This window comes from Eulemur rufifrons, chromosome 2 (assembly GCF_041146395.1).
Source record: "Eulemur rufifrons isolate Redbay chromosome 2, OSU_ERuf_1, whole genome shotgun sequence".
Classification (NCBI taxonomy): domain Eukaryota; kingdom Metazoa; phylum Chordata; class Mammalia; order Primates; family Lemuridae; genus Eulemur; species Eulemur rufifrons.
In genome coordinates this window covers 41238817-41254175 of record NC_090984.1, presented here as the reverse complement: position 1 = coordinate 41254175, position 15359 = coordinate 41238817, and the positions used below count along the sequence as shown (strand labels likewise).

At 39.0% G+C, this 15359-nt stretch overlaps 1 protein-coding gene across 1 annotated transcript in view; it reads right to left on the bottom strand.

Annotated features, from left to right (window-relative positions):
- Window positions 1-5846: 5846 nt before the first annotated feature.
- Window positions 5847-15359, bottom strand: part of MYO5A (myosin VA) — a 195255-nt gene continuing 185742 nt past the window's right edge. The window contains exons 38-42 of the mRNA XM_069459699.1: window positions 14087-14237; window positions 10890-11172; window positions 9197-9371; window positions 6676-6756; window positions 5847-6395 (exon numbers count right to left, since the gene is read on the bottom strand). Of these exons, the coding sequence (XP_069315800.1) occupies window positions 6243-6395; window positions 6676-6756; window positions 9197-9371; window positions 10890-11172; window positions 14087-14237 (843 nt within the window). The 3' untranslated portion in view covers window positions 5847-6242. The remainder of the gene's footprint in view (window positions 6396-6675; window positions 6757-9196; window positions 9372-10889; window positions 11173-14086; window positions 14238-15359) is intronic.

Sequence of the window (15359 nt, the reverse complement as noted above, 5' to 3'; positions counted from 1 at the left end):
AGGAGAGGTTATATTTACATTCACCAGTCTTCAGGAGAACAATTTGTTCTGATGTTTTAAAATGTGCACGAGGTTTATTTATAAGACATTGACAAAAACCCTTTATATTCATATCTTTATTTAAACAATATTCTATAATAGCTAGGAGAATACAGCATTAATGACACACATTTACTAAGCACAATATTAGACAACTACAAATTTAGAGCATAAATGTCATTCTGATATTGTTTTGGTTTTTATCTTAGCACTAGGTGATATCTAGTGAAAACCCATGTTTCAAAGGCTTTTGTTGATATGAGGTGAATTATTAACTTATTTTTAAAAATTTCATATAAGATATGCTAGAATGGGTTCAGTTCAAAACCAGAGTTAGTTGATAATGCCTTTCTCTTCTCAGTATTTCTGCTTCCTTTTTAATGGGTAAATATTTCACTTAAGAACTTTCCAAAGATGATATCATGTTTTTCTATGTAGATCAAAGTAGAATTCCTTCTCCAGACCCAACAAGGGAAAATATATGAAAAACCGCAACAATTTCATCATAGTTAAAAGGCATGTCCATTTCATAGTAAATTAATAAATAAAGTTAACAAAATACAGTATGTTAGATGTCATGAGCCCATTTCTGTACAACACTGTTAGAGCAATTGAAATTTTCCAAAGACACAAAAAAGTCAATGTTACTCTGCGATCCTACAAAAATACATAACTAGGAATCATAAATTACAACATACATACCCATATTTTTTAAAAAAACTCACCATTTTTTGGAAAAACATAATGGCTCAAATGATTTAGAAAGCCTGAAATGTACGCTAAAATTTTATAACAGAATGGTAACAATAAGATATTTGAAACTGGTGACTCTGAGAAATGCGAGAAAATGTACTGACCTACCAAGCATTGAATTATATATACCAATTTCAACTAAAAAAACCCCATCATTTTTCTTTCAAATATTTCAAGCATTACAATACTAAGGAAATGATAGTCATTTTCAGACATTTTATGAATCCAATAATACCTATTAAGTTAAGCTAATGAACATTTTAGCTAGACCAAATTACAAAATAAAAAATGTATAAAATGCATTTTGGAAGATATTTTACATAGTATTTTTCATTTCCTGATCTATTGAGAAATCTACTTTAATTCTGGGTTGGTTTGTTTAATTTAGGGTAATACAATGGATTAGAACTTACAGCACTCTTTCCTGTTTTTACTCAACCTTTTATAATGGAGGGTTCTTAAAAAAAATTTTTTTTTTCAAGAATGTCCATGAAAAGTTTTAGAGTTGTACCCTTTACCTTTCTTAAGAAAAGGTTAGTGGAAAACAAGACATTGAAGTATTACCAAGAATCTAGCCTATCTCTGTATTTCTTCCATATGTTAATTTGCTTAATGTGACACAGAGTCCCACTAACTCAGGAACATTTTCTAAGCTGACATTACATTGGCTCTCAGATTGTTGCTGCCCTATAGTTCTAATCCCTGTTTGGAAAGGAAAGGAAGGAGAAAGTGACAGGAGGAGGGGAGTCATGCAGAAAGAGGGGAAAGGAATTGGTGTTTGGAGGCCACCCCCAATCAAAACCTTCACGAAACCTTGAGAAACAGGGCAAGATATCCTTCCAGGCAAGATACCCCTCACAGAGGAAAAGTTCTGGAGAACTTAAGGCAGCTCTAGAAGGGAAGGGAGCAAGGGTTAAGGCGGCCCTCACAGCACAGCCTGAGAACAAATTACAATGCACTTAGCCACAGAGAGACCACGGCAACACACAGAGCCTCTTTAACACGCATGCACACGGCACACCTCCTAGCTTCAAGGTCAACACCTGCAGCATGCACACACCGTCGTGTCCAAACACACATTGACTTGTAGGTGGTCTGTCCGGTGGACAGCCCTCAGAAGGTGCCCAGTGGCCTGGGCTCCTCTGTGCTGAGGACCTAAATTGGGAGGGTGGCCTGCGGCTGTGCAGCTCACCTGATGGCTGTAACAGGGACTCTGAGGGGTGTGTGGAGAGTGACCTTCCTCTTAACATTAGAAAGGCTTGCACTGCTTCCTGTCTTTTTGGTTGAGACAGCTGCTACTAATTAACACCTAACCGCAGAGTCGTGCACCCTCCCAATGAGCACCGATTCATGGCACAAGTCAAGCCTAGTTATAGCAGGTAACTATGATAAAAAAGAAAACCAACTGGCGCTGGGTACTTGGTCTCCTTAGAACAAATAATCTGGTACTCAGCATTTGCTCAGTTCCCACATGCCAGCTGCCAACTCTGATAAGGAAAAAGAGCACCCCTGCTGGCCTAGGGAGCCCACGGGTACTAGAAGGGACAAAACGTGACCTCCTTTAAAAAGTGTGACTTTTTAAAGCCGCCTGCCTCACACGTGCCCACCCTGCCACTGCTTTGTATGGGACAGTGCAGCTGCTGTGGGGCTGTATGACTGCAGGAGCCACCCTGTCTACCACCCACGCTGCTGTGCGGGTGCGGTGAGGTGACACAGAGGGAGAGTGCTGCAGGAAAGCACACCTGGACACAGGTACTGTTTCTGCACTACCTTCCATAGGACCATGTCAGCGTCACACGCTAATCGTCGCTCTCTGTTCTACCCTGAGCAGTCGACATCACCCAGAGGCCCCTTAACAATACCTGCTGAGGAACTCTATGAACAGGCAACTCTGTGAGAGAGAGACAGAGAGAGAGAGAGAGAGAGAGAATATTCTGTGAGGACTTCTCAGGATGGTGGCATGTGCCCATTTTTCTTGGGTTACCAGGAAATTTCTAGCAACAATCACTACACTGAAATTCTAATAAAATATTTTCATAGCTTCCTCACTATGTTATTAAAAGAGTTGACCTATTTTATACAGAATTACTCACCCAGAAAGGGCCAACTCTCAGTTACGCACTGAAATGAAGGAATAACAAAGTAAATCATCCAAACTGACACAAATCCCCCAAATCTCCTAGCAGTTGGCTTTGGAATGTATTTTGGTACTTTTGCACCCAGTGAAAGAAGTGTCAGGTATATGGAAATTTTTAAAACTTCCAAAGTAATCGTGAAGCTACACTTTGAGGATTTTATCTCCTATCCATCTTCCCTCCTTCCAGAGTTACTCCCCGGCAGATCAAAGCCTCAGCCTAAAAAAAAGCTGTAAGAAGGGAAACTACTTTTAATTTTTAGCTTTGTGTTCCAAGATGTCAGGTGAGTCTGTATGTAATGTGGGTGGGGAGGGGACTATAGAGACAAAGAACTGTGGTGGCTTTTAAAATCTCTGCCTTTGAATTCCTATTGTGTGGCACAGAGGAATTACGAAAACGCCGATTAGCGATAAGCTTAAAGAATGTATTGCAGAGAATTGAGAACAAGAACTTGTGCGAAGACTGGCCTGAGGAGAAGCACCAGGAGGGCCAGCTGGGGCAACTGAGGACTGATTCCATCCACCTGCCTTCAGCGCACAAACAGCAGGCAAGTCTGCAGGGGACGGGATACGTAAGTTGAGGGAAGGAGAAGAGAATGGTTACATGGGCAGGGGAAAGGCTGGCAGGGGCGTGTGTGTGAAGTTGAGTGACACAGTGTGGACAGAGGGAAAGCAATCCTCAAGCTGGTCAAAGGGAACCCACAGTCAGCAGAATCTCGTGCACCTTCAAGAAAGTAGTATACACAGAGTCATTTACTGGGGTTCCCTGGTTTTAAGGTATGCTTTTCATGACTAACAATCTTTAGGCCACCATGAGAAGTTAATTCAGATCCCCATCTGGGGTTCTGGGTAGGCCTTGGAGGAAGTTGGAGCCCTGGAGTAGCAGAACCTTTGTGCCACCATCACTGGAACAGGAGAAACTGCACAAGGCAGCAGTGGGAGGTCTGGCCCAGGTGTGGCTCCAACACTTGACAGCAGAAAGCCAGGAGACAGGAGAGAGGTAAAGGCCCAGACCAGAGACACTTCAGGACATGGGCTGTCTAAGTAAGAAAAAGGGCTGCATGGCAGTGGGAGCTACAGAGTGATCTTGGAGATCTGACAAGATTCAGGGAGTGCGTGGGTCACACTGCACAGGACTAAGCTGGGGGAAGGGTCCGGGAGGATTTCCAGGGCTGAGGTGGACAGCCTTCCATGGTTGTATTTCCTTAGCAACTCCCCCCTCACGTCCCATCTATGCTGTTAGACTCTGACACAGTCATTACTAACCACATGATTATGAATTCATTGTTCAGTGAAAACCACATTGACAACCAGGAAAAATTGGGAGAATCTGATTGAATTAGTGTTTTTGGTTGATATTGCAAATAAATAAATATACTCAAACTGAATAAAGCAGTACACGATGTAATAAAACTGACTTTAACGAATTTTCAAATAATACAAATATAGTAGGACGTTTTAAAGCATATACATAAATCATATACGTTTGAGAGAGGTTGCGGCTACACAAACTTATAATTTTACATTTCATTAATCCTACGGAATTGACAGGCACCACACACTTCTCTCCCCACCAGACGACGGATTTACTGATCAGCTGCAGCTCTTTTCTCTAGGATCCAAATGCTGAGAGGAGAGAAGTTTAGATGCGGATGGGACCTTAAAACTCAGTTGTCCAGCCCTCTTATTTTATAAATGAGGAAACTGAGGCCCAAATAAATTGACAGTATTTATCTTTTAATAATAATCTTTATCACTGATTTGAAACTGTTTGACTTCTATAAATAATATTGCACATATTTTAATAAGATATGTCATTTTTATAGACCATCTAATAGTTAAGTTATATAATCTATGATTGTAGTTCAGAACCAGAGTTCCTAATGAAAGCTAAGAATTTGCTTTTGCACAGCCTGAAGGATTTGTTGTATAAGGTTTCTAGAAAAAAATGGTGAGTATGTTTAATTAGAACTTCAGAATGAAAACTTATAGAATCTGGGTCTTACAGAACCAAATCCTCTGTAAAATTCAACAATCTTCTTATATTTCCTTATGTAAGTTTTCTTAAAATATTTCTAATATGATGCTTTTTAAAGTATCTAGTGGTATCTGAGAACATTTATAGAAGTTGCAAAGCCTAAAAAACTGAATCATTAATTATTATATACCTTCTTTGTATAATTTATAGGGTAATCAATGTTTCAAGATCTGAATCATGAATATTCTGACAATCTTTTCTAGATAGTGACTGAGATTTATTCTTAATAAATTAAGAAGAAGAAAGAAAAGTTGTTAAGGTTGAAAATATGCACTGCAGGAATCAGATGTGGTAACTAAAAATAAGTCACTTCACATAACACTGTACCCTGATGCAATATCCACCCAGGGAAATTAATAGCACATCAATGTAACATATCCTGAATAAATAATGACATCAACAGTAGCCACTTGGTCTAATCCTACCCCTAAGTGTCAAGCATTTTGTCATATTACTACATGACTTTCCAGTGTCTTCTACTTGTGCAGGTGAAGCCATAGATATTTGCATATAATCCAGTTAAAACTGTGGTTTGATTGAATTGTAAACAGTTGATAAAAGAGCTTATTGTTGTAGTGCCTAATAAGAATATCACTTACATTTTAAGAAGATAATATGTAGCAGCAATTTAAAATGCTCAGTAAGCTACAGTAAATGGACATCTATGCTATATAGCAAACCAACATTCATTTAATATCTCTATATCATAGTGACACAAATAAGGAAGTTACTTGACCAATTACTTTACATATTTCCAGTTTATTTCTTGATCCAGTTTGACAATATCAACACAATTGATTCCTAAACTGATATGATATGTACTTAAGGGTGACTTTTCTTTCAATTCTTCTGTTTAGCACAGAGGAGGTTCTTTCTTGGTGCCTTCCTAACAACAGCTCATGTAAGGAATTTATGTTTTTTATACCACTTAAATGCAGTGTTAAGGATTTAAAATAAATGCTGGCAGCTGAAGACACACTTTCCTCCTCCTCTCCTTCCTCTCTCCCTCCCTTCGTTCCATCATTCACCTGCCTGTAGACTCAGGGTACCTAACTGATCAAGGATGAGTGTTGCTGTAAAGATAACACAACACAAAGGAGCATATCTCTGTTTCCAAGGTGATGACAGCATTCAAGGGAGATTTCCAGTTACTAACCTCTTGTTCTGGAGATAATCAGTACTTTCTCTTTAAAAATGTATTTTCAGTAGCTTACTGGAAATAATGTGTTCTTATTTCAGGCAAGAAATGTATTGTCAATGTTTGCCTGGGCATCACGTTCAGACCCGTGAAATGAATCCCAGGCCCAAGCTGGCTGGAATCTGGATGGTTTCTAGTGCGAGGGAGGATGGGTTAAAAGGAAAGGTGACAGGAAAGATGTGTTTAGCATCCATGAGCAGCTGAGGAGAGTCTTTCCTGTCTCGTAAACGCATCTGAGAAGATGAAGAAAAAAGAAAATAAACAGAGTATCAGTTTTGGGAATCTAAAAGACATTTTTCCTGCCAAAATTTCTATCAAAAAATTCTCAGCTAATGAAGAATGTTAATCTTTGTTTTAAAATCACTTCGTTTTCCGAATAAACAGTTATCAAAATAGTACAGTAAGATAAAATAATATAAAAGATAAAAGCACATCATCCTTCAATCAATTGTAAATTTTCCATTCAAAAGGCTGTTGTTGAATCAAAGAAAAAGAAAAGACAGAAGCTCTTACCTGTATAGTACGAATAAATGATACAGAGACTCTTTCTTCAAACTCATTAACTGGAGTATACAAATTCAACACTTTGACAATCTGTGAGAAATGAAATGATCAAAGTTTTTGGCATATTATCAAATACACACTGTGTACCTATAACGTGGAAAATTAAAAAGATCTGTGCATATAGTTTTCAATTCTACTCAGGGGTGGGTTGGGACAAGGGAAGAAGGAGCTGATCTGAAGGGCACATTTACCTTTGTTATTTGAATTTTGTAAAAATGTATTAATGTAATATTTGTATAATATTTTAAGAAGCCACATAAATTTAGAAAAACATTCAAACAGTGCAAAATAGAAAAATAAGAGTGCCCCACTCCCATCCTCCCTGTTTCCCAAAGTGGCAATTGTTAACAATGTCCTGAGTATCCATCTAGCTACTTTCTATACATATTCTAGCTTATGTTATTCTTATACAAATGGAGTTCATTCTATTAATACTACTCTACAACTTGCTCTCTTAATATACAATACATATCTAGCCATATTAAAAAATATAGAATTATATATTTTTGAATGCTTTTTAAAAAAAAATCATTATTTTTATGAAAGGTAAGTTAATATAAATTAATAACATGAATAACAGCAAAAACCTCTAAAGACATTAAGCAATTAATTAGAGGGTATGAAGTTTTTTAAACAAAAGTCAAATTAATTTCTTTTGTAAAATGGTCATGTCTCTTCTCTAATGAAAATAAATCATTGTCCATAGAAGGTAGAAAAATATTTCCACTTTCAAAGTATTGTCTAAAGCTGTACGGTCCCATACAATAGTAGTCTAATACAATAGTAGTCACTATCCACGTGTGACTATTTAAACTTAAATTAATTAAAATAAAATTAAAATTAAATGTAGGACAGTGCTGGTCTACAGGCAAAGAACAAACTAAGCACCAGAGAGATGTGAATTAGAAAGTGGGCATGTTTATCAGGTCTGTGAGTGACAAAGTAAATCAGGGATTAGCCCCTCAGAGGCAAGTATTAGAACTTTGAAAAGTAGGACCACTTTGTTAAATAAAATTTGCTAACTAAATAAACTATAGGTCTACCTCACTCTATGAAATTAATGCTTAGAGTGTATCAAAGTGTTGAAGTTATTCTTGAAAAGTTGGATGACAGCAAACTCTTGTATAAAGTCAGGCTTCCCCCACTCTCCACATGTGGCAAAAATGAGGGGGAAATCTCAAGATCGTTATTCAGTAGTGTGGTTCTGCTTTATTCTTAGCATGAATTTATGTAAATATGAGTTCAGCATTAAGAAGCTGCAAATTTTGTTTCCAATTATCTACTTATTGAGTTTTAATTGCATTGGACAGAACTGAAGATGTCTGTTATGAAATATGTGATAAACAGTAAGAAAGTCCAAGAAAATACCTGGGCAGAAGAAAAATGGGCATGTTCGAGACTGTGCCTTGCCTCATGCTATTGCCATTGTTCTCAAATGCCCTTCCCATCCTCTCACTTCCTCAAATTCAATGCCCAGCTTAATGGACCATCCCTGAACACAGTCAGTTATCACCTCTCAGTATTTCCTTTAGACCTCTTACTACAGACCTTATTAGAACCTCTATGGTACAGTCAGCTGGGTACATCTCTGCCTTCCCTACTAAACTGTAAGCTCCTTGAAGGCTGGGGGAGATACTTTGCTGGGGGAGATACTTTACTGAAGTATCTCCCCCAGTGACAAGTATGGTACCTTGAGATGGGAGCTCAATTAGTCATTTCTTTTTTTTTTTTTGAGACAGAGTCTCACTCTGTTGCCCAGGCTAGAGTGAGTGCCGTGGCGTCAGCCTAGCTCACAGCAACCTCAAACTCCTGAGCTCAAGCGATCCTCCTGTCTCAGCCTCCCAAGTAGCTGGGACTACAGGCATGCGCCACCATGCCGGGCTAATTTTTTCTATATATATTTTTAGCTGTCCATATAATTTCTTTCTATTTTTAGTAGAGGTGGGGTCTCACTCTTGCTCAGGCTGGTCTCGAACTCCTGAGCTCAAACGATCCGCCCACCTCGGCCTCCCAGAGTGCTAGGATTACAGGCGTGAGCCACCGCGCCCGGCCTCAATTAGTCATTTCTTGAACTGAAGGAACAAGAGTTACCTGCCTTAAACAAAACAAGTCTAAAAAATCATTTACTTATCAAATAATATAGAGAATTATTTTATGGAATATAAGCTCCATAGAATGTATATCCCATGAGAGCAGGGACTTTGTTTTGTTTATGGTTGTATCCCAGTGCCTGCAACATTATGCAGAACACTATAGGTATTCAATAGATATTTGCTGAATATTAAATATAGACTCACACTAAAAAGTATTAATTTCTGGTAAAACCTCCTTTGAGATCTGTACAGACATATATGTTCTCTGACATAGATGAAGTCAGCTCAGAGACACAGCAATAACTAGAAGACTTTACTTCCCTAAAGATCATCTTTGATGAATATTAAATTATTTCATATAGGGAAAGTTGCTTTACCTGGGCAGTAGTTAAAGCATTGCACATGCAACAAATAGCTTCTGCATCATCATCTGTCTTCTTTTTCACTTGCAAAAGCTGAGCAGCCTGAATGAGAGGTTCTAGGGTTTCTTTAGCTCCACTGTTCATCAGATTCTTGTCACGTAGCCATTCTTCCAGTTGACTGACATTATACCTGTGCCAAAAAAAGAAAGAGAGAGAGAGAGAGGGAGAATGAGAGACAGAATGCAAATTTGCTGAATGTTGTCATCAATGTTTTAATTGTATGTGGCCTTGTCAGGATTTTCTGTTAAAATGACAAGCAGTATTTTTGTTCAATTTTCTTAAATCTCATCAGCTGTGCTTAAAAATTTATCATTATAAATAGTCATGAGGTTTATAATCATAATTATATAAGATTAAATGACAAGAGAATATAATTTTCTTTAATGGAAGATAGAAATGGAGGCATAATAGCAAAAGTTGTAAGACTTGCCAATTAATAAAACAGAATATACAATATGGCTCTGTCCTTATTGGTGAGCTGACCAGAAAACACTTTCTAGCCTCTCTTACAATTTCAGAGATGGGTCCCTTTGCGGGGTGAGATCTGATAATCCTCAAAGCACTCTTTCTCCCTTAAAGCTAACTCCAAATGAGGTAACTGAATAACCAGATCCCCGACTGTGCCTCACCTGGGAGATGGAGGTGGTGGCCTGAGGGAGCTGAGAGATGAAAGGACAGAGGGGCAGGAGAGGGCCCTTGGAAGAGACAAAGACTTCAAATAGGGAGAAAGACAGGAAACTGCAAAGATGCCCAGGTCCTCGTGACAGTGGTTCTCAAACTAAGACTGAGGTAAATGGACCCCAATCAGAACTAAACAGAAGCCATTTTGACATTACAATGGCTCTCTTCACATTTATAAGCAAAGCTTATAGATAATAAATTACTACCTGAATGGATAGCATTATCTTCTTAAAGTTAACTGATTACATGTGGGTCAGAATGTAAAATCGAAAAGAACACCAAGGTTTCCTGAGATTGAGTAACTAAAGACTTTTGTAGTAGAAATTCTTTTCCCCCCTCCTGGTGAATATTTCAGTTGTTATAAAATAAATATTGGCAAAAAAAATTAAGTCTATTACAATAATGAGGTTATGGTGAGGAGTAGTCAGGCATAAAATTAAGTGCAGATTTTCTTAAAATACCAAGAGGGTATATTTCAAGTGTTAGTAAAAGATGTATAAGACCTGTTCTTGTTGCCATAAGTACAAAAAGGTATTTTGCCAAAATACATTTCTAAGAGCACTCAAACATTAGAAATCTTCATTATAATTTAATATTTTCTCATTGTGTAATTAAAACACACACAAAAAGAGAGGAAGCAGCTATCTCATCTTTGTGTATTTTTATGTCATCTCTTCACCCCCTCAAACAAGTTAGCTTCACAATGGAGCAGGGTTTCCTATCAAGCAAATCAAGCAATGTGGAGAACCTGTTGGTAAGGCACAGACAAGGCACAATAATGAAGGAGATCTGCAGAAATCCAGCCAGGCAAGAGAAAGTGGCTCCATGCCAGTTCTTCCCTTTCCACTTGGCCGCGTGGCACCAGACATCAGGTGCACTGACTGCAAACAAGTCATCAGCTCTCCACAACCTGGCAGGCCAGCTGGGCAGCAAAAAGAAGCTGTCACAGGTGTTGGCATTTGCTCACCTGATCTGCATGCCTTTACTCCAGGAGCACATGTCCTTCCGCAGGAGGAGGTTGTTCAGGGTGATAGCCCCCACGATGTAGAACATCTGCTTGACCACCTGCTTGATCAGTTCTGGGTCCATTCCGTGCTGACACATGACTGAATGGAAGGAATTGAGCTGCCGAAGAATGGAATCCAGCGTGTAGGTGCCTTCGTCAGCAATACTGGAGGTGCGCTTTCTTAGCCCTGTGGGCTTCACTCCGGACACGCCCTGAATTGTTTCATGCTCCAGCATGCCTGAGACTGCGGGAGTATTTCAATTGTTAGAGAAGATTTGGAAGATAATTTTCATGTGCACATATACATTCAACTTAGGAAAATGATCTGAGTCCCAAAATGGAAGGAAAAGGAACTTCACCAAAAAAGGGCTTCTGGATTTTAAACTTTAATGAAGGAATAATTCTTAAATTCAAAAACTTTCCATGAAATGAAGTAATCTTAATGGTGTATTTTCTAAAATAAGAAGCAGTATCCCTGTGATAGCACAAGTGTATGGTGCCTTGGGTGGGTTTTTGAGAGAGGTAGGTAGTGGTTAGGGTTAAGTTAAGCTTTCTACATGATATGTCAGCCCCAGGGGCAAAATAGTAAGAAAGACAGGATGCTGAATAGTCTGGAAGAAGACTTGGGAGAGGTTATTAGTGTAGGGCTGGAGAGCTGGGCCCTTCCTTAAACTGGGCTTCCCCCAAATAGCAGTGAGACTTGGGCTAACCTCAGTCTCCAGGACTTAGTCTTCTCGTCTGTGGCACTGCTGCTCCCCCTACTGTGCTCTCAGAGCATTTGGCTTATGCCTCCCCTAGAATGTTTTTGAGATGTCCACTCCCTGACTGGGAGCCCCTTGAGAGCAAAGGCCATGTCCTTGTGCTAAACACAGCTTCCCCAGAACCTCACACTGAAAATCGTTGTTGCTATGGCTGTTAAGTGCCTGGGAGATGCAGTCCCCATCAAATTACCAAAGTCATACTTCACAGATTTAGAAAAAATAATGCTATGCTTTGTTTGGAACCAGAAAAGGGCCTGAATAGCCAAAGAAATCTTAAGCAACAAGAACAATTCTGGAGGCATCCCATTAACAGACTTCAAACTATACCGCAAGGCTATATAGTAACCAAAACAGCATGGTATTGGTACAAAAATAGAGACATAGACCAATGGAACAGAACAGAGAACCCAGATATAAAACCATCTACCTACAACCAACTAATATTTGACAAAGCAGACAACAACGTGCACCGGGGAAAAGAAGCCATATTCAATAGATGGTGCTGGGAAAATTGGATAGCCATGTGGAGAAGAATGAAATAAGACTCCTACCTCTCATCACTCACAAAAATTAATTTAAGATGGATAAAAGACTTAAATTTAAGGCATGAAACTATAAGAATTCTAGAGGAAAATTTAGGAAAAACTCTTCTAGATATTTGCCTAGGCAAAGAATTTATGACTAAGATCCCAATGGCAATCATGACAACAATAAAAATTAGTAAATGGGATTTGATCAAACTAAAAAGCTTCTGTACAGCTAAGGAAACAATCAACAGGCCAAAGAGACAACCTACAGAATCGGAGAAAATATTTGTGAGCTACACATCTGATAAAGGGCTAATAACCAGAATTTACAAACAACTCAAGCAAATCAGCAAGAAAAAAACAACCCTATTAAAAAGTGGGCAAAAGACATGAACAGAAGCTTTGTAAAAGAAGACAGACAAATTGGCCAATAAACATATGAAAAAATGCTCAATGTCACTAATCATCAGGGATATGCAAATTAAAACCATGATGAGATATTATCTTACCCCAGTTAGAATGGCTTTTATTAAAAAATCCAAAAATAATAGATGCTGGCATGGATGCAGAGAGAAAGGAATGCTTATACAACATTGGTGGGACTGCAAGTTAGTGCAATCTCTATGGAAAACAGGATGGAGATTCCTCAAAGAACTAAAAGTAGACCTACTATTCGATCTGGCAATCTCACTATTGGATATTTACCCAAAGGAAAAGATGACTTTTCATCAAAAAGATACCTGCACTCTAATGTTTACTGCAGCACAATTCACAGTTGCAAAGATGTGGAATCAACCCAAGTACCCATCAATTCATGAGTGGATTAATGAAATGTAGTATATGTATACCATGGAGTACTACTCAGCCATAAAAAAGATGAATTAATATCTTTTGCAACAATCTGGATGGAAGGGAAACCATTCTCCTAATTGAAGTATCTCAAGAATGGAAAAACAAACACCACATGTACTCACTATTAAATTGGAACTAACCGATGAGCATACATGTGCACAGAAGGAAGTAAAACTCAGCAGAAATCAAATGGGGAGGAGGGGGAAAAACCAACCTAATGGGTACTATGATCACTATTTGGGTGATGGGCATACCTATAGCTACGACTCAAACATTACAAAAATGATCCATGTAACCTAAAACATTTGTACCCCCTTAATATTTTGAAATTAAAAAAATACCATCTGGGTACACAAAATGAGTGCACACATATAGAGAGATACCTGAAATCACACATTTAGCTGAATACATGTAAATAGAAACACACCACACCCCTCAGCTGCTTAGCCAGTGAGAAAACTACTACTTTAAACCAAATTGCCTTTAACAATTCCATAGGGGCCATGAGATGTACAGCTCACATGGAATGTCTGAGACAAACCTGTGAGACTGTCTTTGTTGCCACACTACCTTCCAGGCTACCTCACTGCAGCCTATTAGACAAAGTGCAAACCCTCCCAAGCCTCCTTGGTTTTAGCTCGGCCCCTAGGAAGCCTATGTAGGAGTGTCCTAGTACAAAGTTTAAAGTGTTTTTGAAAACTAGACAAGGTATGAGGCCTACTGCTGGGTATAAAGCATAACCCAATCTTAAGACAGACGGCATTAAACCCTGGGGAGGGAGCCAGATACTGCTGTTTCAGTTATGTCAAAGCAGTGATTGTGATGCATCCTTTAGCTATGGCTGGGTTTCTGGAATTCCTTAGCTAATTTTAGGCCTGTAACTTACCACTTTATGAATACATGCATATGAATTCATGTATTTATATGAATACATGCTTCAGAACATGTGTCACTGGTGGTCATTTGTTGATGGGCACATGATCCGCAGGCTGCCATGCTCAGCAGTGCCTGGCCTTACCGATCATTGGCTGAAGGATGTTCTCTAACACCCGCACGAGCTGTTGGTAGATCTGAATGGCCAAGTCACTCAGCACCTGCCGATACTCAGCCAGGTCAAAATTGGTGAGGCAGTGTTCATTCTGGCGAGATGTATTGTGCTTCATAAAGCCCTGGAGTCATAAGGCAAAGTCAATGATATACATGGAGTAAAGTGTTTCTTCTGTCTAACTGTCTCCTGTTTGATCAGCATCTTCATGCTCTCTGTTGCTCTCTCCATGGAATTTCATCCATCCCACATAAAAATGCCAGGATAATCATTCTCCAGTGCTGCTCTGTGTGTGTTTGCCTCTATCATACCCCGCCCCCCCTTCCATTTCCTACTAGTTTTTGAATGATAGCTAAACTTGGCAATCTAGCAGTTAAGTCTTTCCAATAGCAATGTCAATGAAACAAGTTTGGGAGAACTTAAATAAAAAAAAAAAAAATGAGTGTTTTACTTGTGAAACAGCAGGTTTACTGCCAAACACTAAATTATCTAAGGTACTAATCTCTCAACTTCAGTTCATTAAATGTAGTCTTATGCATAAGTGCTACACCCAAAGGGCATACAAAATCTCCTTGAAATAGACCAATTTTTCTGGAGACTGCCTCCCTACAACCCAATGACATGGTCTAAGAGTGGGGACTGACAGGACATGGTTAATGGCCCCTCTGGGGATTCTGGTCCAACAGTCCCACCTTCTCAGGGACCATGTTCTGCTCATCTTTGTATTTTCCATCATTTGCCAGGACAGTCCTCTGCCTCTGGGTGCTGAGAAAGTGCTACTGATCAGCTTCTCTGCTGCCCTCCTGGCAAAGGCCGGGGAGGCATGGAGGGCAGTGGGTTAGGGCCACAGGACCCCAGATGTGTGCAGACCCAGAATCCTAGCTGTGCTCCTTACTGCTGAGAGGACTTGGGCAAATCAATGAGCCTCATTGAGCTTTAGTGTCCTCATCTGTAAAACTGGGTTATCATTTCTATTTCACAGAGATGTTGTAAGAATTAAATAATGTAAATACCATCATTTATAGTATGTGTTGTCTGATACATACTCTGCAGCCCTTAATAAATAGTAATTATTAATATTTTACATAGTTTTGAAATATGTTAAAGTTTATCAAACAACTAATGAACACATCCTTACAAACAAAAGCAATATAGATTTTTAGACAAATCAAAAGAGACACAATCTCTGATCCTGTTTTATCCTTGATCACCTTTAATGTACTGTGGCAGGCCCAAACTGATTAAT